This window comes from Oncorhynchus mykiss, chromosome 12, assembly GCF_057628025.1.
Source record: "Oncorhynchus mykiss isolate SJ-2025 chromosome 12, ASM5762802v1, whole genome shotgun sequence".
NCBI classification, from domain to species: Eukaryota; Metazoa; Chordata; class Actinopteri; order Salmoniformes; family Salmonidae; genus Oncorhynchus; species Oncorhynchus mykiss.
The window spans coordinates 46,247,501-46,274,311 of NC_143033.1; the positions used below are offsets into that span (position 1 = coordinate 46,247,501).

The 26,811-nt window shown below is 42.3% G+C and overlaps 1 protein-coding gene across 2 annotated transcripts in view; it reads right to left on the reverse strand.

The window, feature by feature from the left end:
- Positions 1-60: 60 nt before the first annotated feature.
- Positions 61-26,811, reverse strand: part of LOC110537675 (14-3-3 protein epsilon) — a 38,400-nt gene continuing 11,649 nt past the window's right edge. The window contains exons 2-7 of one of the 2 annotated variants that reach the window (XM_090192576.1): positions 17,981-18,180; positions 17,610-17,716; positions 14,918-15,124; positions 14,448-14,584; positions 13,966-14,012; positions 61-1,325 (exon numbers count right to left, since the gene is read on the reverse strand). In XM_090192576.1, coding sequence (XP_090048702.1) covers positions 14,005-14,012; positions 14,448-14,584; positions 14,918-15,124; positions 17,610-17,716; positions 17,981-18,180 — 659 coding nt within the window. In that variant the 3' untranslated portion in view covers positions 61-1,325; positions 13,966-14,004. The remainder of the gene's footprint in view (positions 1,326-13,965; positions 14,013-14,447; positions 14,585-14,917; positions 15,125-17,609; positions 17,717-17,980; positions 18,181-26,811) is intronic. The other variant, XM_021623900.3, reaches the window with a different exon arrangement.

Here is a 26,811-nt window from a genome sequence, read left to right on the forward strand (position 1 = left end):
CAGAAGGTAAACTGTCGTCGGTCTCTGGCATTTGAGGCGAAAAATGACATGACAGGTGCATTTTTAATTTAAGTTCCTTTTTTTAATTTGAAGTTTAATGTTAATTTCCATGCTGTGTTTCTGTAAGAATACAGACAGTGCGTGTGGCTCCAGTCAGAATATCCAGTAGTACAAATCAGATTCAAGTTACACATACTGAACAAGAGAGAAAATATGGGGGCAGGACAGAGAGAAAGAGAGAAAAAAAGAAAGAAAGAAAGAAAGAAAGAGAGAGAGAGAAAGGGAACATTCTGGAACAGAATGGGGATACAAGATGACATAAGCAGGTTTTTATTTTGACAGTGCCAATGCAAACCTGCTTTACCTAACATCAGAGGGAGGGAGATAGTTTTTTTCCCCCTCCAACTGCTACAAGCCATCGTGTCCTTACGTCAGCAATGAGTAAAAAAGCAGCGCTACAGCCTCTTGAGCACAAAAATGCGTGGTCCATGCCCTGGACTTGAGGGGTGATCGCAAAGAGAAAGTCATGGGAAGTTCAGCTATCAACATTGATAAAACAGAGTCTTGCAACGAGAGATAGCGCGAGAGAAAGAATCACAAATAAAGAGGGCATTAAAATGTCCCTTTTAAAAACCGCCAATTCACAACCATCCCTAATTTGCGACCAAAAGCTTAGACGATTAGCGTAAAGTAGCACAAAGACATCACAGTTATGGAAAAAGAGTTACAGCAAACGTTTGTGTTTTAAAAATCAACTCGTTAATTGTGTGAACGTTGACGACCCCAAGCAACACACTTGGCAACTGATGACATGGCAAAAATGTAAACTAAAAAATTAACAAAAAAAGGAAGTAAAGGGAACGATGTGAACCTTACAGGCTTGCAACAGGAGTTATACAAATCAATAAAAGGTAACAACCAGGAACAGCTCGAAGCTTTAGTTTTTTACATTTTCTGTTGTGTTTTAACGTGGAAGTATATTATTTCCACTGAAATAGGTGAATTTAATAGGATTTTTTATAAGAAAATAAAAACCAGAAGAGATAGCCCTAGGAAGCACAGAGGGGCTATGAGCTGACAGAGAGTGATAGAACATAAAGAAAGAATTAAAGAAAGAAGAGGTGGGGAGAAATAGAGCGAGTGGACGTCGGGAGTAAAAGCCAAGTTTGGGAGCTCTCACTGTGACACGTAGTAGGACCTGGGGCTAGCGGGGCAGATAGGGGAGGTAATAGGAGGGAGAGAGAGAGAGAGGGAATTGGCCGTAAAGTCTCACTGCTGGGTCTCATCCTCCACATCTTGCAGTGCTTCTTTATTCTGTTCTTCACCTGAAGAGAAAGGAAAATGGATTAAAATGCTCATAATTAAAAAGACAGTTTGTCATTTTCACCACAAATGCAAAAAAACATTTTAAATGGACAAGAATCCAGAGCCCACCCACTGTTACCATGACAACAGGGCAGTGAGGCTTCCAGTGATAAGGACTTTATGTAGATCCATTATCATTTCTACAGGTTGTCATTTTAAAGTATACTGAGTTTGTTCCCCCGCCTCAAAATCAATGACAAATATATAATTTATTTTTAAGACCTGCTATAACCATTACATACACACCAACAGGCTGCTTGGTTGGACCAACCCATGTCCTCTGACATCACCCAGACTAGTGCCATACATGTGAGATGGTGAGGGGAGAAAAACTAAACATCTTAGCTACATGTAGTTAGTGTGTTGGTGCACATCAACCGCACGTTTGCGTTTCAGTGTGAAGATTGAGTGTACAGTGTTCAGCCATATTAATAAGTGGAGTCCCTTACCTTTAGCTCAAAACCAGACAGACAGACAGTGTTAGTAGAACTTGCGTTTCAGTGAGTCAGACAGTGTCACTAACCACACCCCATTCAACTCATGCCGAATGAGAGGGGAACATCTCTAGCTTCTACTTAATGGACACACAGACACACACCCAAAAACACCGTTCTCAATGCAGCCCAGATACTTGGTTGAGCTGGGCCATGTGGACTAAGATTAGAACAGGGTCGTGTTCACTAGGCATGAAACTGAAGAAAACGGTAATGAAATGGGAAACATATGGACTTGCGCAATAATTTACTGAAATTGTTTATTTTCACGAATTGGCCGACACATTTTCTGGCTAGCACTCGCATTGCCTTCATTGTTATTTTCCTTACAAATAATAACTTTGGATATGTTGGGGCGGCAGGTAGCCTAGTGGTTAAAGCGTTGGGCCAGTAACCGAAAGGTTGCTAGATCGAATCTCCAAGCTGACAAGGTCGTTCTACCCCTCAACAAGGAAGTTAAACCACTAGGCCGTCATTGTAAATAAGAATTTGTTCTTAACTGACTTGCCTTATTTTCTGTATATCGTGTTGTCGTTTATGTACAGAGCATCATGTATTTACAGTTTTATTCATGTTTTCAAGTACTGGTGGCAAATAATGCATTCTGATTATTGTAATGGACACCCATGATGTGTGTAAAATACTTTTTGAAGGTTGTACTGATTATGATGAGCGAATGTTAAGCCATTTTACAGCAATGTGTGGCACCATGTTTGTTGACATTATACAATGCACTCTGGGTGTCACAAACATCTGTCAGACCAAAGATGTTATAATGAGGTTCACTCATCTTTCGAGTAAACTTCCGGAAGTGAATGATCATAGATGACACCCCCCCTTCTCAACATGCATACTGCAAACAAACTAATCTGGTCTCTTCTTCGGCTGACGTGGAAAAACAAACATTGTGGCGCACACAAACTACCCATCATCGGATTACATTCGATTTCTAAAAAGTGTTTTACTCAATTATTTCAATCAATGGTGAGCTCACCCGTGATTTGATTAATTGTAAATAGTAATTTCTATCAGCTAATTGTGGTTTATGTCAGCTGAGAGTTAACACAAGTGGTCATATTTAGCTAAGTCAATATTTCCTCAGTTAGCGCAAGGACTCATTTTAAAGTGCCCCCTTTAAAAGAAAGCATAGTGGACATGAGAAAGTAGTGCACGAAGAACCTGGGGAAGCATTGTAGGGGAGAAGAGAAGAACAGGCTTATTTCAGTAATTCTCATGTTAGAAAAGGTTGGAGACCCCTGCCTGAGAGTCTACACTTGAGGGACCATTTCAGGTATAAAAGAAAAATATTTGATTAATCATTGAATTTGGCCTTACTGCCATTAGCCCATAGAAACACATTGAATAACAGACTCGTAGAAGGAAAAACAGACAGTCAAAAAATGTATTAAAAGGAAGATTATTTTAAAGTGTGTCCTATATCTGAGAGATGTAAGAAAGATCACGATTATTTATTTGTTTTGCCCATATTTAAAGGGATAATTCGTCATAAAATGGTATCCATGACTTCATCCGACTCTGGGGAAGTAGATAAAGGTCCTCATTGCCAAAATCCCGAAGTATCCTTTTAACAAATTTTTTAGGCACTAAACTACTTCCATATATACTAGAGGTCAATTGATTATGATTTTTCAACGCCGATACCTATAACGATTATTGGAGGACCAAAAAAAGCAGATTAAATCAGCCATTTTTTTTTACATTTATTTGTAAATAAAAATAATACAAAAACAAAAGTGTTGGAGAAGAAAGTAAAAATGCAATATGTGCCATGTAAAAAAGCTAACGATTAAGTTCCTTGCTCAGAACATGAGAACATATGAAAGCTGGTGGTTCCTTTTAACATGAGACTTATTCCAGGTAAGAGGTTTTAGGTTGTTGTTATTATAGGAATTATAGGACTATTTCTCTCTATACCATTTGTATTTCATATACCTTTGACTATTGGATGTTCTTATAGGCACTTTAGTATTGCCAGTGTAACAGTATAGCTTCCATCCCTCTCCTCGCCCCTACCTGGACTCGAACCAGGAACACATCGACACCATCGAAGCATCGTTACACATCGCTCCACAAATGCCGTGGCCCTTGCAGATCAAGGGGAACAACTACTCCAAGTCTCAGAGCGAGTGACGTTTGAAACACTATTAGCGCGCACCCCGCTAACTAGCTAGCTATTTCACATCGGTTACACCAGCCTAATCTCGGGAGTTGATAGGCTTGAAGTCATAAATAGCTCAATGCTTGAAGCACAGCGAAGAGCTGCTGGCAAAACGCACGAAAGTGCTGTTTGAATGAATGCTTACGAGCCTGCTGCTGCCCACCATCGCTCAGTCAGACTGCTCTATCAAATATCAAATCATAGACTTAATTATAACATAACACAAAGAAATACGAGCTTTTGGTCATTAATATAGTCGAATCCGGAAACTACCATTTCGAAAACAAAACGTTTATTATTTCAGTGAAATACGGAACCGTTCCGTATTTTATCTAACGGATGGCATCCATAAGTCTAAATATTCCTGTTATATTGCACAACCTTCAATGTTATGTCATAATTACGTAAAATTCTGGCAAATTAGTTCGCAACGAGCCAGGCGGCCCAAACTGTTGCATATACCCTGACACTGCGTGCAATGAAGCAAGAGAAGTGACACATAATATTGCCTGCTAACCTGGATTTGTTTTAGCTAAATATGCAGGTTTAAAAATATATACTTCTGTGTATTGATTTTTAGAAAGGCATTGGTGTTTATGGTTAGGTACAGTCGTGCAACGATTGTGCTTTATTCGCAAATGCGCTTTTGTTAAATCATCCCCCTGCTTTGCATCGATTATATGCAACGCAGGACACGCTACATAAACTAGTAATATCATCTACCACGTGTAGTTAACTAGTGATTATGATTGATTGATTGTTTTTTACAAGATATGTTTAATGCTAGCTAGCAACTTACCTTGGCTTCTTACTGCATTCGCGTAACAGGCAGTCTCATCGTGGAGTTCAATGAGAGGCAGGTGGTTAGAGCGTTGGACTAGTTAACTGTAATGTTGCAAGATTGAATCCCCAGCTGACAAGGTAAACATCTATCGTTCTGCCCTGAACAAGGCAGTTAACCCACCGTTCCTAGGCCATCATTGAAAATAAGAATGTGTTAACTGACTTGCCTAGTTAAATAAAGGTGTAAAAAAATACAAAATAAATAAAAATCGGGCAAATCGGTCTCCAAAAACACAGATTTCAAATTGTTATGAAAACTTGAATTCGGCCCTAATTAATCGGCCATTCTGATTAATCGGTCGACCTCTAATATACAGTGGGGAGAACAAGTATTTGATACACTGCCGATTTTGCAGGTTTTCCTACTTACAAAGCATGTAGAGGTCTGTAATTTCTATCATAGGTACACTTCAACTGTGAGAGACGGAATCTAAAACAAAAATCCAGAAAATCACATTGTATGATTCTTAAGTAATTAATTAGCATTTTATTGCATGACATAAGTATTTGATCACCAACCAACCAGTAAGATATCTGGCTCTCATAGACCTGTTAGTTTTTCTTTAAGAAGCCCTCCTGTTCTCCACTCATTACCTGTATTAACTGCACCTGTGAACTCGTTAGCTGTATAAAAGACACCTGTCCACACAGTCAATCAAACAGACTCCAACCTCTCCACAATGGCCAAGACCAGAGAGCTGTGTAAGGACATCAGGCAAAAGATGTAGACCTGCATAAGGCTGGGATGGGCTACAGGACAATAGCCAAGCAGCTTGGTGAGAAGGCAACAATTGTTGGAACAATTATTAGAAAATGGAAGAAGTTCAAGATGACGGTCAATCACCCTCGGTCTGGGGCTCCATGCAAGATCTCACCTCGTGGGGCATCAATGATCATGAGGAAGGTGAGGGATCAGCCCAGAACTACACGTCAGGACCTGGTCAATGACCTGAAGAGAGCTGGGACCACAGTGTCAAAGAAAACCATTAGTAACACACTATGCCGTCATGGATTAAAAAAGGTCCTCCTGCTCAAGCCAGCGCATGTCCAGGCCCGTCTGAAGTTTGCCAATGACCATCTGGATGATCCAGACGAGGAATGGGAAAAGGTCATGTGGTCTGATGAGACAAAAATAGAGCTTTTTAGTCTAAACTTCACTCGCCGTGTTTGAAGGAAGAAGAAGGATGAGTACAACCCCAAAACACCATCCCAACCGTGAAGCATGGAGGTGGAAACATCATTCTTTGGGGATGCTTTTCTGCAAAGGGGACAGGACAACTGCACCGTATTGAGGGGAGGATGGATGGGGCCATGTATCGTGAGATTTTGGCCAACAACCTCCTTCCCTCAGTAAGAGCATTGAAGATGGGTCGTGGCTGGGTCTTCCAGCATGACAACGACCCGAAACACACAGCCAGGGCAACTAAGGAGCGGCTCCGCAAGAAGCATCTCAAGGTCCTGTACTTCCGGCGCCGACAGAGATGGCCGCCTCGCTTCACGTTCCTAGGAAACTATGCAGTTTTTAGTTTTTTTTACGTGTTATTTCTTACATTAGTACCCCAGGTCATCTTAGGTTTCATTACATACAGTCGAGAAGAACTACTGAATATAAGATCAGCATCAACTCACCATCAGTACTACCAAGAATATGTTTTTCGCGACGCGGATCCTGTGTTCTGCCTTACAAACAGGACAACTGAGTGGATTCCATGCAGCGACCCAAAAAAAAAACAACTCCGAAAAAGAGGGAAACGAGGCGGTCTTCTGGTCAGACTCCGGAGACGGGCACACCGTGCACCACTCCCTAGCATTCTTCTTGCCAATGTCCAGTCTCTTGACAACAAGGTTGATGAAATCCGAGCAAGGGTAGCATTCCAGAGGGACATCAGAGACTGTAACGTTCTTTGCTTCACGGAAACGTGGCTCACTGGAGAGACTCTATCCGAAGCGGTGCAGCCAACGGGTTTCTCCACACATCGCGCAGACAGAAACAAACATCTTTCTGGTAAGAAGAGGGGCGGGGGCGTATGCCTTATGACTAACGTGACATGGTGTGATGAAAGAAACATACAGGAACTCAAATCCTTCTGTTCACCTGATTTAGAATTCCTCACAATCAAATGTAGACCGCATTATCTACCAAGAGAATTCTCTTCGATTATAATCACAGCCGTATATATCCCCCCCAAGCAGACACATCGATGGCTCTGAACGAACTTTATTTAACTCTTTGCAAACTGGAAACCATTCATCCGGAGGCTGCATTCATTGTAGCTGGGGATTTTAACAAGGCTAATCTGAAAACAAGACTCCCTAAATTTTATCAGCATATCGATTGCGCAACCAGGGGTGGAAAGACCTTGGATCATTGTTACTCTAACTTCCGCGACGCATATAAGGCCCTGCCCCGCCCCCCTTTCGGAAAAGCTGACCACGACTCCATTTTGTTGATCCCTGCCTACAGACAGAAACTAAAACAAGAGGCTCCCACGCTGAGGTCTGTCCAACGCTGGTCCGACCAAGCTGACTCCACACTCCAAGACTGCTTCCACCACGTGGACTGGGACATGTTTCGTATTGCGTCAGACAACAACATTGACGAATACGCTGATTCGGTGTGTGAGCTCATTAGAACGTGCGTTGAATATGTCGTTCCCATAGCAACGATTAAAACATTCCCTAACCAGAAACCGTGGATTGATGGCAGCATTCGCGTGAAACTGAAAGCGCGAACCACTGCTTTTAATCAGGGCAAGGTGTCTGGTAACATGACCGAATACAAACAGTGCAGCTATTCCCTCCGCAAGTCTATCAAACAAGCTAAGCGTCAGTACAGAGACAAAGTAGAATCTCAATTCAACGGCTCAGACACAAGAGGCATGTGGCAGGGTCTACAGTCAATCACGGACTACAGGAAGAAATCCAGCCCAGTCACGGACCAGGATGTCCTGCTCCCAGGCAGACTAAATAACTTTTTTGCCCGCTTTGAGGACAATACAGTGCCACTGACACGGCCTGCAACGAAAACATGCGGTCTCTCCTTCACTGCAGCCAAGGTGAGTAAGACATTTAAACGTGTTAACCCTCGCAAGGCTGCAGGCCCAGACGGCATCCCCAGCCGCGCCCTCAGAGCATGCGCAGACCAGCTGGCCGGTGTGTTTACGGACATATTCAATCAATCCCTATACCAGTCTGCTGTTCCCACATGCTTCAAGAGGGCCACCATTGTTCCTGTTCCCAAGAAAGCTAAGGTAACTGAGCTAAACGACTACCGCCCCGTAGCACTCACTTCCGTCATCATGAAGTGCTTTGAGAGACTAGTCAAGGACCATATCACCTCCACCCTACCTGACACCCTAGACCCACTCCAATTTGCTTACCGCCCAAATAGGTCCACAGACGATGCAATCTCAACCACACTGCACACCGCCCTAACCCATCTGGACAAGAAGAATACCTATGTGAGAATGCTGTTCATTGACTACAGCTCGGCATTCAACACCATAGTACCCTCCAAGCTCGTCATCAAGCTCGAGACCCTGGGTCTCGACCCCGCCCTGTGCAACTGGGTACTGGACTTCCTGACGGGCCGCCCCCAGGTGGTGAGGGTAGGCAACAACATCTCCTCCCCGCTGATCCTCAACACTGGGGCCCCACAAGGGTGCGTTCTGAGCCCTCTCCTGTACTCCCTGTTCACCCACGACTGCGTGGCCATGCACGCCTCCAACTCAATCATCAAGTTTGCGGACGACACAACAGTGGTAGGCTTGATTACCAACAACGACGAGACGGCCTACAGGGAGGAGGTGAGGGCCCTCGGAGTGTGGTGTCAGGAAAATAACCTCACACTCAACGTCAACAAAACTAAGGAGATGATTGTGGACTTCAGGAAACAGCAGAGGGAACACCCCCCTATCCACATCGATGGAACAGTAGTGGAGAGGGTAGCAAGTTTTAAGTTCCTCGGCATACACATCACAGACAAACTGAATTGGTCCACTCACACAGACAGCATTGTGAAGAAGGCGCAGCAGCGCCTCTTCAACCTCAGGAGGCTGAAGAAATTTGGCTTGTCACCAAAAGCACTCACAAACTTCTACAGATGCACAATCGAGAGCATCCTGGCGGGCTGTATCACCGCCTGGTACGGCAACTGCTCCGCCCTCAACTGTAAGGCTCCCCAGAGGGTGGTGAGGTCTGCACAACGCATCACCGGGGGCAAACTACCTGCCCTCCAGGACACCTACACCACCCGATGTCACAGGAAGGCCATAAAGATCATCAAGGACATCAACCACCCGAGCCACTGCCTGTTCACCCCGCTATCATCCAGAAGGCGAGGTCATTACAGGTGCATCAAAGCTGGGACCGAGAGACTGAAAAACAGCTTCTATCTCAAGGCCATCAGACTGTTAAACAGCCACCACTAACATTGAGTGGCTGCTGCCAACACACTGACACTGACTCAACTCCAGCCACTTTAATAATGGGAATTGATGGGAAATGATGTAAATATATCACTAGCCACTTTAAACAATGCTACCTTATATAAATGTTACTTACCCTACATTATTCATCTCATATGCATACGTATATACTGTACTCTATATCATCGACTGTATCCTTATGTAATACATGTATCACTAGCCACTTTAAACTATGCCACTTTGTTTACATACTCATCTCATTTGTACATACTGTACTCGATACCATCTACTGTATCTTGCCTATGCTGCTCTGTACCATCACTCATTCATATATCCTTATGTACATATTCTTTATCCCCTTACACTGTGTACAAGACAGTAGTTTTGGAATTGTTAGTTAGATTACTTGTTGGTTATTACTGCATTGTCGGAACTAGAAGCACAAGCATTTCGCTACACTCGCATTAACATCTGCTAACCATGTGTATGTGACAAATAAAATTTTATTTGATTTGGCCTAGCCAGTCTCCAGACCTGAACCCAATAGACAATCTTTGGAGGGAGCTGAAAGTCTGTATTGCCCAGCGACAGCCCCGAAACCTGAAGGATCTGGAGAAGGTCTGTATGGAGGAGTGGGCCAAAATCCCTGCTGCAGTGTGTGCAAACCTGGTCAAGAACTACAGGAAATGTATGATCTCTGTAATTGCAAACAAAGGTTTCTGTACCAAATATTAAGTTCTGCTTTTCTGATGTATCAAATACTTATGTCATCCAATAAAATGCAAATTAATTACTTAAAAATCATACAATGTGATTTTCTGGATTTTTGTTTTAGATTCCGTCTTTCACAGTTGAAGTGTACCTATGATAAATTACAGACCTCTACATGCTTTGTAGGTAGGAAAACCTGCAAAATTGGCAGTGTATCAAATACTTGTTCTCCCCACTGTATACTTCCATTCATTTTTTAAACTGGTATCAGGCTACCTTCAGACAAGGCTTGTGAGGCTTGTGGGCTTCCTAGAGCAAAACAAGCGACGTACAGTGCCTTCAAAAAGTATTCATACCAGTTGACTTATTCCACATTGTGTTGTGTTACAGCCTGAATAAAAACATTATTAAATAGATTCTCACCCATCTACACACAATACCCCATAATGACAAAGTGAAAACAAGTTTTTATAAATATGTGTACATTTTAAATACAGAAATACATCTCATTTACATAAGTGTTCATTTCCGAGTAAAACTTATTTTTTAAATTCTTCATGGTCTGTCAAGTTGATCGTTTCCAGACAACCATTTTCAAGTCTTGTCATAGATTTTCAAGCCGATTTAAGTAAAGCTGTAACTAAGCCAATCAGGAACACTGAATGTCATTTTGGTAAGAAAATACAGTGTAGATTTGGCCTTGTGTTTTAGGTTATTGTCCCGCTGAAATGTGAATTTGTCTCCCAGTGTCTGTTGGAAAGCAGACAACCAGCTTCTCCCTCTAGGATTTTACCTGTGCATAGCTGTATTCGGTTTCTTATCTTAAAATAATGTCTTAGTCCTTCCCAATGACAAGCGTACCCTTAACATGATGCACCACCATGCTTGAAAATATGACGAGTGGTACTCAGTAATGTGTACTCAGTGAACACTTTGTATTCTGGACAAAAAGTACATTTCTTTGCCACGTTTTTTGCAGTATTAGTTAAGTGCCTTGTTGCAAATAGGATGCATGTTTTGGAATATTTGTATTCTGTACAGGCTTCAATCTTTTCACTCTGTCATTTAGGTTAGTAACTACAATGTTGTTGTTCCATCAGTTCTCATATCACAACCATTAAACTATAACTATTTTAAAATCACCATTGGCCTCATGGTGAAATCCCTGAGCAGTTTCCTTCATCTCTGGCAAATGAGTTAGGAAGGACGCCTCTATCTTTGCAGTGACTGGGTGTATTGAAACACCATGAAAAGCTTAATTAATAACTTCCTCATGCTCAAAGGGACATTCAGCTACTTTTAGCCATTGATCAGTGCCCTTTGAGTGGCATTGAAAAACTTCCTTGGTCTTTGTGGTTGAATCTGTGCTTGAAATTCACAACTCGATTGAGAGACCTTACAGACAATTGTATGTGTGGGGTAGTTGTTCAAAAATCAAGTGAACTATTATTGAACATGGAATGAGTCCATGTAACTTATTATGCGATTTGTTGAGCACATTTTTTACTCCTGCACTTATTTAGGCTTACCATAACAAAAGGTTGAATACTTATTGACTCAAGTCATTTCAGCTATTCATTTTCATTTAAAAAAATTCTGCAAAACAAAATTCCACCTTGACATTACGGGGTATTGTGTGTAGATCTGTGACACAATTTCAAAGGAATTACATTTCATATCCTGGCTGTAACAATAAAATATGGAAACACTAAAGGGGTGCGAATAATTTGATGGCACTGTACGTGTTTGTCTCACCTTTCCATAGAGGGTCATATTAGTTTGTAGCCCAAACTAGAGGTCGACCGATTAATCGGAATGGCCGATTAATTAGGGCCGATTTCAAGTTATCATAATCGGTCATCGGCATTTTTGGACACCAATTATGGCCGATTACATTGCACTCCACGAGGAGACTGCGTGGCAGGCTGACTACCTTTTACGCGAGTGCAGCAAGAGCCAAGGCAGGTTGCTAGCTAGCATTAAGCTTATCTTTAAAAAAACAATCAATCTTAACATAATCACTAGTTAAACTAGTAATATCATCAACCATGTGTAGTTATCTAGCTTGTCCTGCTTTGCTTATAATCGATGAGGTACCTGTTAATTTATCATCGAATCACAGCCTACTTCGCCAAACGGGTGATGATTTAACAAGCACATTTTTAAACCTGCATATTTAGTTAATATTGCCTGCTAATCTTAATTTCTTTTGACTAGGGAATTGTGTCACTTCTCTTGCGTTCTGTGCAAGCAGTCAGGGTATATGCAGCAGTTTGGGCTGCCTGGCTCATAGCGAACTGTGTGAAGACCATTTCTTCCTAACAAAGACTGTAATTGTACATAATTATGACATAACGTTGAAGGTTGTGCAATGTAACAGCAATATTTAGACTTAGGGATGTCACCCGTTAGATAAAATACAGAACGGTTCCGTATTTCACTGAAAGAATAAACGTTTTTTTCCCCCAAAATGATAGCTTCCGGATTTTACCATATTAATGACCTAAGGCTCGTATTTCTGTGTGTTATATTATAATTAAGTCTATGATTTGATATTTGATAGAGCAGTCTGACTGAGCGGTGGTAGGCAGCATCTGGCTCGTAAGCATTCATTCAAACAGCACTTTCCTTCATTTGCCAGCAGCTCTTCGCTGTGCTTCAAGCATTGCGCTGTTTATGACTTCAAGCCTATCCACTCCCGAGGTTAGGCTGGCAATACTAAAGTACCTATTAGAACATCCAATAGTCAAAGGTATATGAAATACAAATGGTATAGAGAAAAATAGTCCTATAATTCCTATAATAACCATAACCTAAAACTTCTTACCTGGGAATATTGAAGACTCATGTTAAAAGGATACACCAGCTTTCATATGTTCTCATGTTCTGAGCAAGGAACTTAAACATTAGCTTTTTACATGGCACATATTGCACTTTTACTTTCTTCAAAACTTTGTTTTTGCATTATTTAAACCAAATTGAACATATTTCATTATTTATTTGAGACTAAATAGATTTTATCGATGTATTAAGTTAAAATAAAAGTGTTCATTCAGTATTGTTGTAATTGTCATTATTACAAATGTAAAAAATATTTTACAAAAATAATAAAATCGTCCGATTAATCGGTATCGGCTTTTTTTGGTCCTCCAATAAATCTGTATCGGCGTTGAAAAATCATAATCGGTCGACCTCTAGCCCAAACTGTTCGGACTCTACAGACAGAAATTGGCAGATCGGCGGTACCGACTTCAGATGAGTCCTGTGATGCTTGTTGGGGTCGAACAGAGAACAACATAGTGTTCGTAAGAGTCATCTTTCCATAGAGGGGTCATCGTTTTTCTATAGTATGCATCTGCAAGTAGCTAAAGCTAACAAACTAGGTTCAATGTTAACTAGCCAACATGAGGCTATAACCGTTTGGACGCGACAGGCATTTTCGTGATGTCTCCTGGACTGACAAACACCGCTGTGACACTGCCAACTTCCACTGCAGATGCTGAGGGCCAACATCAGCAGATGGAGACGCAGACCATGCAAAACAAACAGACAGATATTGGTGTGTATTGTTTTACGGGGTTAATAAGTGATAAGCAGTAATGGGAAGTCCCTACCATCATGGGACGTTTATTAATCATTTTATTCAGTGTTACAGCATTTAATGCACATAATGCATGGCATAAAACATTTAATTAAAAAAAGAAACCAAAAAACGTGATTATTTTTTCATTATCGAACTGAAGCTGAACAGACCTACAAATGCACTCAATGTTCAGCACTATTTAATAAGAAACACTTGTTCCCCTTGCACAACATTTTGCTACGGTGTGCCCTAATGAACCCAACCTGGCACTGGACGATGCAGTGACGAAGGGTTAGTGAGGGGAAGCAAGTCTGAGTGAGGGAGCAAGAGGTATGTCCAAGAAAGGTGAAAGAGATGACTTACAAAATACAGTTCTATAGAGGGAATGAAGAGGGGTTGTCCTTAAGAATCTACACAGAGGAAAACGGAGACACGAGAGAGATGGGAGAGAGATATTAGAGCAGTGAAAGGGAGTACAGCTCAACAGACGGACCAGGACAAAAAAAGTAAAAGGGAGAGAAACAAAGAGGAAGGCGAAAGACAAAGAGAGAGAAAGATAAAGAGAACGAGAGGGAGAGGGAGAAAGAGAGCTAGAGATGGAGAGGTGCTTCGGTTAGAGAAGGACCACTGTACTGAGGGAAGTTAGAGATGGTCAAGTGTACACCACACCAGTCCAGCAGTCAGTAAAGTCAATAGCTAGAAAACACCCATCCTCTACGTGACCTTGTTTGCTGTCAAACTGATGTAGCAGCATACTTTTGAACACCACTGAAAAGAGACGCTGGAGTGTGTTTAGTCCAACTATTGTGCTACATATAACAGGTGAAGAAGCATGGAACACTCACCGTCTCCCTGCATGTCTGAAGTCCATAATGTAAGGTTGTCGCGTAGCAACTGCATGATGAGCGTGGAGTCCTTGTAGCTCTCCTCGCTCAGCGTGTCCAGTTCTGCAATGGCATCGTCAAATGCCGCCTTCGCCAACCTGAGGGCAGCAGCGTGGGCAGAGCAGAGGGGTCAAAGGTTGGATTTCACACAGCATCCAAGTCACACATCAACAATGGGCTGAACATCTAGTAACATGAAATGGTATGGAATATACAATCAAATGTATTTATAAAAAAAAAAATAATAATAATAATTATATATATATATATATATATAAATAAAACTAGCCAGGGCATGAGGTGACTTCCTCAATGTACTGTGTTGGTGAGACTGTACTGCACACCCAGTCTGAAAATTTCACCATGGCATGATGGAGCACCAGACATGAGCCCCAAGAGAGAGAAGATAAGACAGGAGAGAAGGGGCCCACCTGCATGCGCGGTCAGGGGAATTGAGAATTTCATAATAAAATACGGAGAAGTTGAGTGCCAGTCCCAGGCGGATGGGGTGAGTCGGGGGGAGCTCGATCATGGCGATGTCGCTCGCGGCTTTGTAGGCTACCAAACTGTTCTCCGCCGCCTCCTTCCTGTCGTTACCCGTGGCGAACTCTGCCAGGTACCTGTGGTAGTCTCCCTTCCTGAGGACAGAGGGGAGAACGAGACCATGGTTATTTCAACCCCACAAAACAACAATAAATCCATGGTCTCCTTATGTTAACATAGGACTCTTTTCCTGAGGTATGCACTTCTGCACTGAACTCCCCTATTTGGAATTAAAAGGACTGGTATTAAGAGCCCTTGCTTATACCAAGCGTGTGCTTTTAAATCCTTGTGGGGTAGTGCTAGAGCTGGGCGATATGGACAAAAATCTATATCGCGATAAATGTCCTGAATTGATGCTATAATGATTAATATAACAATGAGTTTTAACCATGTACACCAGAGTTTTTGTTATGATTATTTAAACCAGGGATGTCAAATATATGGCTGTGGGCCAAATCCAGCTTGTGAGGGGGTAAAATAAATATATACAGTATTAGAATTATTTATTGATTTTATTTTGGGGTGGGGGTGTGACAGGAACCTTCCCACTAGCTATGATTGGCTGAGATAATGTATGGGCTGGACATACCAGGAGATGGGATTGAATTTATCTGCCATGTAGCATGCTTCTGTCTATAACGTGAGCTGTTTAGTATGTTGACAGTCCTTTCTACCGTGCCATTTTTTAAGATATAACGTTAGCCATCGAGAACTACAAAAGTTTTTGATGCCCTGAATTTAACAGGCACTATCGACAGATCAGTAGGAAAAAGTGATGGGCTACATTCTGCACACGCCACGGTTAGTGTGAACTGGAGTGACTTGACACAAAGCTGGCCAAACAAGACTTAGCTACAAAGAAAACGGCATTAAAATAGTTCCAGTCTGCCGTGACGCATTCATCCGTGTATATAGGTACGAGCCTAGCTCAGATAAAGGTTTCAAATTTTGTTAAGAAAGTAATTTTTATTGCAAGTTAAAGCAGACCGTTAGCTAGCAAATGTTAGCTTGCTGGCTCACTAGCTAACGTTACATGTATGATCTGTGTAGTTATATTATTTGAATCAGAAATCCATTTGCATTGCTAGTTATAGCCTAATGTTATCTAGTTAACATTTAACCTAGTTTGTTAGCTTTAGCTACCTGCAGATTCATACTATAGCTATGACAATGTTTGTATTGGTAGTAGTTGGGGTTATGCCGGTTCATTGTTTAGCTAGCTAGCTACATGTCTAACAAAAGACTCCACTTCGTCCTGATTATTATATGACCCATCAAATTAGCAGGTGCGTCTGTGGGTGATTACAACCATCGATGGCATTTCATGAACATGTGTACATGTCTAGACAATAGTGACCCATTCCCTTAGCAAGATCTGGGTGAGGGGTGGTTATAGCATTTCCTTCACATAACCCATCAATTTAGACAAGTGTGTCGGGTGAGCGTCATCTAATAACGATAAAATATTCATAAAATGTTTTTATCTGGACACTTTGTTTTTAATATTGCTACTATGCAGGTACTATCATTGTAGCGTTAACACCTTCTGCATCCTGTGCATGTGACTAATAAACTTAGATTTGATGTGATACAACGTGTGTTTACCACATGACCTCACATTAAAGAGATGGCTGGGACTAAGGCTTCAGTGGATGTGAATAATGCTGAATGGGTATAAGACAAAGAAGAGCTCTCCAGTACATATACCAAAAAGGGCCATTTTCTCAAAAGTGGAGTTACAAGTTTGTTAACTTTCAAAGGAAAGTTACTTTCCCATTGTTGCTCCACTGCAGTGTATAATATAACATTTTCTAGCTCTGCGTCTCCACTTTTATCCAACGTAAAAAAAACACAATTTCAAATTTTGATACAAAAGACCAAATCGAGGCGGTCGGTCACTTTAAAATTACAAAAGAAAAAATGAAAATGTGCAGAAATTATAATGGACCTACATTCACACAGTTTCTTGAGTGTGTCCAGCTCGCTAATAAAAACCGACATGAAAGTAAGACAGTCAGGGAGCATAGAACATTTTAAACACTTTGGATAGAAGACTACTTTTTGCTCATTTTAACAGAGAGCAAATATAACACATTTTCAGCGCAGCCCTCAGGTCCTTGTTGAAGACCAAATGTTAATACTACTAGTTTGATGGTTGTAGCCATCAATTGTCCCATTAAAAATCACCTATATTAGAAAATGTCACATTCTTCTAGTATAGTCTGCTTATTGTAATGAATGACATCAGCAAAATGTCTGAGATAAGTGATCGGTATGGTCAGTGTTGATAATTTTTGGTTTATTGGCCAAGCTCAAGGTTGCGCACAAGTGCACACTTCACAGAAAAGTGTGGAAAACAGATGCAGAGTAGCTGTTTTTTCACAGCTCAGATAAGAGGTTTTATGCTCTGCTTGCCAGAGAGCGCGAGAGAGCGAGTGTTGTGTGAGCAACAGCCACAATGCTGCACTAAGAAGACACGGCAGCCTTTTCTCATATTACTTGCGCAGTCAGGGCAGGGCGTACATACTCGCTGGTGTGTGCAAAATAGTTTTTGAAGATATCTCCCATCCACAGACGTACATTTTGTAGTAGAAAACCTTTGATTCTCCCGTGTTTGCAGCTGGAATGAGGTGCTTGTCCAGTACATCCAGAATGTCCTTACAGATTGATTTTAGCTCAGTCTCCACCTGCAGAGCAGACAACACACACAACCACTTGTCAGCAAACTCGAGAATGGGAAAAAACATCACACTCAACTATGAAGTCTCATTTTTACATAACCATTGAAAGACCTCTTCAAAAGATTAAAAGAGGACCCGAGTCTTAACCTCTACTTTGAAAGGATCCCCACACCATCCCTCCGATGCAATAGGTCTACATGTATTAGGTAACTAACATTCCGACAGCAAGGTGATTCTATTCTTCTACTAACCGCCGTCCCGGTGGCTCACCGTTTGCCTGTATTCCCTGATCATCTTTAGTTTGTCTTCGCCTCCTTTGTTCTCTTCTTTCTGTTCGAGGCTGCTGATTATCCTCCAGGATGCTCTTCTGGCTCCGATCACGTTTTTGTACGCCACCGACAGCAGGTTCCGCTCTTCCACCGTCAGCTCCACGTCCATGCCGGCCACATTCTTCATGGACTCCACCATTTCTGACAGAGAGGAGAGAGAGAAAAGTATGAACCTCAACCATCACACACCCCGTTTTCAATAAGGTAGGAAGAGTCTGTTCTGGGGATCGTCAGTTGCTTGCTGGCTGCAATAATTAAACATTTTAATAATATAGCAGAAGCGCTTATCCAGAGCAACTTAGTTAGTGCATTCATTTTAAGATGGCTAGGTTGGACAACCCCATACACATGACCAAAAGTATGTGGACACTTGCTCGTTCAACATATCATTCCAAAATCATGGGCATTAGTATGGAGTTGGTTCCCCCCCTTTGCTGCTATAACAGCCTCCACTCTTCTGGGAAGGCTTTCCACGAGATGTTGGAACATTGCTGTGGGGACTTGCTTCCATTCAGCCACAAGAGCAGCTGACGTCGGGAATTGATGTTGGGCGATTAGGCCTGGCTCGCAGTCGGCGTTCCAATTCATCCCAAAGGTGTGCGATGGAGTTGAGGTCAGAGCTCTGTGGAGGCCGGTCAATTTCTTCCACACCGTTTGACAAACCAATTCTGGATGGACCTCACTTTGTGCCCGAGGGCATTGTCATGCTGAAACAGGATTCGACGGTTGACTGCCAGATGGTGAAGCGTGATTCATCACGCCAAAGAAGGCGTTTCCACTGCTCCAGAGTCCAATGGTGGCGAGCTTTACACCACTCCAGTTGACGCTTGGCATTTCACATGGCGATCTTAGGCTTGTGTGCGGCTGCTCGGCCATGGAAACCCATTTCATGAAGCCCCCAACGAACAGTTCTTATGCTGACATTGCTTTCAGAGGCTGTTTGGAACTCGGTAGTGAGTGATGCAACTGAGGACAGACGAATTTGACAACCTACGTTCTTCAGCACTTGGCGGTCCCGTTCTGTGAGCTTGTGTGGTCTACAATTTCGCAGCTGAGCCATTGTTGCTCCTAGACGTTTCCACTTCACAATAACAGCAGTTACAGTTGACCAGGGCATCTCTAGCAGGGCAGAAATTTGACGAACTGACTTGTTGGAAAGGTGGCATCCTATGACGGTGTCACTTTGAAAGTCACTGAGCTCTTCAGTAAGGCCATTCTATTGCCAATGTTTGTCTATGGAGATTGCATGGCTGTGTGCTCCATTGTATACACCTGCCAGCAACGGGTGTGGCTGAAAAAAACAAATTCACATATTTGAAGGGGTCCACATGTACACAAGTATCTCACTGATAGTAAGTACATTTTTCTTCAATAACGTAGTTATCAAAGTCAGTGCTAGTAGGGGGGGAAAAAGTCAAATGTGACAGTTCGTTCACGAAATGCAAGTTCTCTTGCTGCTCCGTAGGCAAGTACCATGGCCTTGTAGTGGATGCAAGCCTCGACTGGAAGCAAGTGGAGTGTGCAGAGGAGCAGGGTGACATGGTAGAACTTGGGAAGGTTGAACACCAGGCGGCCTGCAGCGTTCTGGATAAGTTGCAGGGGTTTGATGGCACAAGCGGGGAGCCCAGCTCACAGTGAGTTGCAGTAGTCCAGACAGGTGGGTAACCGGTGTTAACGAGGACACTTGCTGCATTTATGAATCAGTCTACAAATATGCAAATAGCCACGCCCACTGTTCAGTACTAGCCTATAAGAAAGCTCATCACAAGAGGTTACAAAGCCATTACCAAACGCCATACCTATAGCCTAAAAACGCATAAAGTCAATTTTGTTTTTGCATACTCGCATAGCTTAGACCCTACTTTATATACTCTGAGGTTGTGTTGTGCCCTCCATCAGTTGAGACCAGGGGAGAACGACTGCCCCTTCTCAATGAAGCCACAGAAGTTCAAGGCCGACAGTGGTACTGCGGGCATTGTTAGCAGAAAACAAGATCCCCATTATAGAAGGGAAAAATGACGTGGTCAATCTTTATACAAATAAACACATTTTAGAAGACAATCATGGTGCCAATAATTGGTTCTAATACACCAGATGTATGTCCTTGAACAGATTACTCAAAACAAACATTTTTAAAATGTAATCGCATACAGAAGTTACAGATAAGTTTAGTTGCTAATGGTAGCCTGCAGTGCCACGGTCAGGCCTTCAACTTGAGTTACTCAATGAGATGGGGCAGCACTGAGCTATCCTGAAACGTCACTTCATGGAGTAGCACAAACTGCGCATCTAATATCTTAACCGACAACAGTTGGCTTCAATGCGCTATCGAGTCTAAGCATAGGAATGAATGGTGTCAAATGATCGATGGCTTTGTCCATTCATACACCTTTATAATTTAATTTATTTTAACTTTTCATTACTACAAAGACGGCCGCCAGTAAATTTAAATGGTAACATCCATTCTATTATCTACATTTCTATTAATAGGTTAGTTATGGGGGATTGACAGAATTTCAAACCAATATTCCCATTCAAGTACACAATATATATACAAAATGTGGACACCCCTTCAAATTAGTGGATTCGGCTATTTCAGCAACACCCGTTGCTAACAGGTGTATAAAATCGAGCACACAGCAATGTCAATCTCCATATACAAACATTGGCAATAGAATGGTCTTTGTGGATGGACTTTCAACGTGGCACCTTCATGGAATGCCACCTTCAATGTCAAATTTCTGCCCTGCTAGAGCTGCCCCGGTCAAATTTAAGTGATGTTTTTTTTATTTCACCTTCATTTATCCAAGTTCTCATTTACAAATGCAACCTGGCCAAGATTGAGCAAAGCAGTGCGACACAAACAACAGAGTTATACACGGGATAAACAAACGTACAGTCAATAACACAATAGAAAAGTCTATATACAGTGTGTGCAAATGTAGTAAGATTAGGGAGGTAAGGCAATAAATAGGCCATAGTGGCGATATAATTACAATTTAGCAATTAAACACAAGTGATAGATGTGCAGAAGATGAATGTGCAAGTAGAGATACTGGGGTGAAAAGGAACAAAAAATAAATAATATGGGGATGAGGTAGTTGGGTGGGCTATTTACAGATGGGCTATTTACAGGTGCAATGATCGGTAAGCTGCTGAAAGCTGATGCTTAAGAGTTAGTGAGGGAGATATGAGTCTCCAGCTTCAGTGATTTTTGCAATTCGTTCCAGTCATTAGCAGCAGAGAACTGGAAGGAAAGGCAGCCAAAGGAGGAGTTGGCTTTGGGGGTGACCAGTGAAATATACCTGCTGGAGCGAGTGCTACGGGTGGGTGCTGCAATGGTGACCAGTGAGCTGAGATAAGGCAGAGCTTTACCTAGCAAGGACTTACAGATGACCTGGAGCCAGTAGGTTTGGCAATGAATATGAAGCGAGGGCCAGCCAACGAGAGCATACAGATCACAGTGGTGGGTAGTATATGGGGCTTTGGTGACAAAACTGATGGCACTGTGATAGACTACATCCAGTTTGCTGAGTAGAGTGTTGGAGGCTATTTTGTAAATGACATCGCCGAAGACTAGGATCGGTAGGATAGTCAGTTTTACGAGGGTATGTTGGGCAGCATGAGTGAAGGATGCTTTGTTGCGAAATAGGAAGCCGATTCTTGATTGAAATTTTGATTGGACATGCTTAATAACCAGACACCTAGGTATTTGTAGTTGTCCACATATTCTAAGTCAGAACCGTCCAGAGTAGTGATTCTAGACGGGCGGGTGGGTAGCGATCAGTTGAAGAGCGAAATGGTAGGCAACACAAGCTCACAGAACGGGACCGCCGAGTGCTGGAACGCATAAAAATCGTCTGTCTTCGGTTGCAACACTCACTAGCGAGTTTCAAACTGCCTCTGGAAGCAACGTCAGCACAACAACTGTTCGTCGGGAGCTTCATGAAATGGGTTTCCATGGTGATCTTAGGCACACAAGCCTAAGATCACCATGAACAAGCGTTGGTGAGTTTTACACCACTCCGGCCAACATTGTCCTCTGGAGCAGTGGAAACACGTTCAATGGAGTGATGAATTACACTTCACCATCTGGCAGTCCGACAGACGAATCTGGCTTTGGCGGATGCCAGGAGAAGACCACATAGTGCCAACTGTAAAGTTTGGTGGTGGAGGAATAATGGGCTGGTGCCTGAGCCCATGCACACATATAAGTTCCTGGCCTACAAGCTTGGCACACCTGTATTTGGGGAGTTTCTCCCATTCTTCTCTGCTCTGTCAGGTTCAATGGGGAGTGTCGCTGCACAGGTATTTTCAGGTCTCTCCTGAGATATTTGATCGGGTTCAAGTCCGGGCTCTGGCTAGGTCACTCAAGGTAATTCAGAGACTTATCCTGAAGCCACTCTTGCATTGTCTTGGCTGTGTGCTTAGGGTCGGTGAACCTTAGACACAGTCTGAAGTCTTGAGCACACTGGAGTGGGTTTTCATCAAGGATCTCCGTGTACTTTGTTCCGTTCATCTTTCCCCTCGATCCTGACTCCCAGTCCCTGCCCGTGAAAATCATCCCCACAGCATGATACTGCCACCACCATGCTTCACCGTAGGGATGGTGCCAGGTTTCCTCCAAACGTGACGCTTGGCATTCAGGCCAAAGAGTTCAATCTTGCCATCATCAGACTAGATAATCTTTCTCATGGTCAGTGTACTTTAGGTGCCTTTTGGCAAACTCCATGTGAGCTGTCATGTGCATTTTACTGTGGAGCAGCTTCCGTCTGGCCACTCTAGCATAAAGGCCTGATTGGTGGAGTGCTGCAGATATAGTTGTCTTTCTGGAAGATTCTCCCATCTCCACAGAGGAACTCTGAAGCTGTCAGTGACCATCGGGTTCTTGGTTACCCCCCTGACCATGGCCCTTCTCCCTCGATTGCTCAGTTTGGCCGGGCGGCCAGCTCTAGTAAGTCTGGGTGGTTCCAAACTTCAATTTAAGAATGATGGAGGCCACTGTGTTCTTCGAGACCTTCAATGCTGAATACATTTCTTGGTACCCCCCAGATCTGTGCCTTTCCTTCGACCTCATGGCTTGGTTTTTCCTCTGACATACACTGTCAACTGTGGGACCTTATATAGACCGGTGTGTGCCTTTCTAAATCATGCCCAATCAATAGAATTTACCACAGATGGACTACAATCAAATTGTAAAAACAGCTCAAGGATCAATGGAAACAGGATGCACCTGAGCTCAATTTAGGGTCTCAAAGCAAAGGGTCTGAATACTTACATAAATAAGGTTTAATTTTTTTCTTTAATACATTTGCAAACATGAAAATAAAAAAAAACATTTTTCACTGTCATTATGGGGTATTGTGTAGATGGATTATATTTTTTGTTTCCTCAAGGTGTCTGAATACTTTCCGAAAACACTGTATAGAAACATTAAACACTGAACCGTTTCCTTTATACTGTCGTTAACACTGTATTCATAATGTGTTCTTCCTTTCCCTTTCATATTGCTCATTCTAATACATCTACTACTATTGCATTTGTTACATTATTTATATCCTGGATTAAATACTGTATTCTTATTCATATACTCAACTCTTCACATTGCTCATTCTCATGTGTTCAGGGGTCCTCTCTCCCAAAACAAGTACTGAAAAGCTTGATTCTGGTGGCATTTAAAAAGGAAAAACACTCAAACCATCTTAAATATATTTCTACCTCTAGAAAGTATCTCAATAACGTATTGGTAAAATGATTATAGTATACAGGATGCAACTTAAGGTTGAGTGCTGCAGCTATCTAAAGAAACACAGAGACCTTTCTGAATTAAAAACGTTTATATTGACAAAATTAACAGAGGAACATGAATTAGAGTCCCCTGATTCATGTTCATCACAAAAGGAGGGCGTAGGAAATCTCTTTCTAGGTTCTGACAAAAACCTAGTTCTGACTTAGGTAACAGCCTTTGTCAGAGCACTTTATTCTTCTGGGCTTTTGGAAAAAGATTTCCAACGCCCTCCTGTAATTGAGCTGCTTGATTGGGGGGGGGGGGTTGTTGATGCAGAGCCGCATGCAGGCGGCTAGATGCTCTCTCTGCAGTCTGTTCCTCAAGTCTGTTTTGACCTGCAATAACAAAAGAATAATAAGAGGGGGGACTGGGACAAAGAGGATCTACTTCCACATTTAAATGTTCTTACTCGTTTCATTGCAGAGAAGTCCCTCTCACAATTAACGGAAGACACTGGTATAGTCAGTGCGATTGCTGCAAGCTGGATAAGGCAAGTGTAGATAGCCTCCACTCATCAAACTGAAAGGCCAGCGTTGTCATTGCCATCATCTGGTCCAACCCCTGAAATACATTAAAAACAAAAAGATATTCAACATTAAAGAAGAGACAACAGAGTGGTAGTTCAACAGGAAAAAGGGTTGGGCAACACTGGCCTAAAATGTTGGCTTCAAAAGACTCACACTCAATGCCATACCTTGAATGCTCCAACAAACACATGTTGCTTGTAAGACAACCACTCTTGCAGCACAGCAGCCTCTGGCGGTTGCAAGAACTGCTTGGGGAAGAGGTTCAGGTTAAAGGTGTTTATCCTCTCACTAGAGAAAGCAGGCTGAGGTCCCAACAGACCGAAGGCCCCCAAAATCTACCGGTGTTGGAACCTCCGGTCTAGGCTATCCTGAAGGCCAACAAGATATGGATCCATTCCCTAATTACAGCACAAAACAGAAAATAAGTGATTAATAGCTGTTTTAGTGGATCCAACACACAGGATGTAACATTGGTTTAATCACAGCATTTGAAAACAAATGTTTTTACCTGCTTTCTGAACCCGAACCCAGAACTGCACCCTGGTCTTGTCCACCTGGCTTCTCCCTCTCCTCCTCGATGTTGAATGCACCCAGAAACCCATTGGGCCATCGATGTCCTGGTGGAGTTGGCTCAGAAATAAATACATAATGCTACAGACTAAATATGCAATCATTTTTAGCCCTTAGCCTAATTAAAGGACATTTGACTAACCATGTGGCGTATTATATAGCCACGGCTTCAGTCTGTCAATTTTATGTCACATCTGGATTGCCGGTAGTGCACACTTGGCCTTACTCAGCTCTCCTCTACTCCTTCCATCTACCCTCCTGGTTTTCCTCTCCTCTGTTAACTCACTCCCGGGATTCTGCCTCGTCTAGGTCTAGTAAAGTCACACACTTATTATAAAAAGGATAGCTTAAGCTTTTAAAGGGATAACTAACTAAAGAAAGTGTCATAAAAATAAGGCTGATTTGACATTAGCTAGCTAAGTTAACATTACCGGACACTTGTCCTTACTACCCCCTTTCTATTTTGCTGCTGTGGCTGGAAATATTTCAATTAACTCGCCTGAGAAAAAAAATCTAATTGAAGACAGATGTAGCTTTCTTTCTTGCACATGATACAGTTCCAAACAAACTACCTAGCTAACTTGCTAGAATAGAAACGTTAGAAAACCATGTTTCTATCATCAACATAATGTTACTTGTGGATATTCAATAGCTGGCCTTACAGTTTTCAATTGTGGCAGCAATATTCTAAATTTGAAGTCAGAAGTTTACATACAACTTAGCCAAATACATTTAAACTCCATTCCTAACATTTAATCCTAGTAAACATTCCCTGTCTTAGGTCAGTTAGGATCACCACTTTATTATAAGAATGTGGCAAGTCAGAATAATAGTGGGGAGAAAGATTTATTTTAGCTTTTAATTCTATCATCACATTCCCAGGGGTTCAGAAGTTTACATACACTTAATAATTATTTGGTAGTATTGCCTTTAAAATGGTTTAACTTGGGTCAAACATTTCAGGTAGCCTTCCACAAGCTTCCCACAATAACTTGGGGGAATTTTGGCTCATTCCTCCTGACAGAGCTGGTGTAACCGAGTCAGGTTTGTAGGCCTCCTTGCTCACACACGCTTTTCAGTTCTGCCCACACATTTTCCATAGGATTAAGGTCAGGGCTTTGTGATAGCCACTTCAATACCTTGACTTTGATGTCCTTAAGCAATTTTGCAACAACTTTGGAAGTATGCTTGGGCTCCTTGTCCATTTGGAAGACCCATTTGCAACCAAGCATTAACTTCCTGTCTGATGTCTTGAGATGTTGCTCCAATATATCCACATAATTTTCTTTCCTCATGTTGCCATCTATTTTGAAGTGCACCAGTCTCTACTGCAACAAAGCACCCCCACAACATGACGCTGCCACCACCGTGCTTCACAGTTGGGATGTGTTCTTCGTTTTGCAAGCAACCCCCTTTTTCCTCCAAACATAACGATGGTCATTATGGCCAAACAGCTCTATTTTTGTTTCATCAGACCAGAGGACATTTCTACAAAAAGTCCCCATGTGCAGTTGCAAAACGTAGTCTGGCTTCTTTATGGTGGTTTTGGAGCAGTGGCTTCTTCCTTGCTTAGCAGCCTTTCAGGTTGTCGATATAGGACTCGTTTTACTGTGGATATAGATACAAAAGTATCTTTTGTTTCCTCCAGCATCTTCACAAGGTCCTTTGCTGTTGTTCTGGGATTGATTTGCACTTTTTGCACCAATGTACGTTCATCTCTAGGAGACAGAACGCGTCTCCTTCCTGAGCGGTATGACGGCTGCGTGGTCCAATGGTGTTTTATACTTGCGTACGATTGTTTGTACAGATGAATGTGGTACCTTCAGGCATTTGGAAATTGCTCCCAAAGAGGTCTACAATTTTTTCTGAAGTCTTGGTTGATTTTTT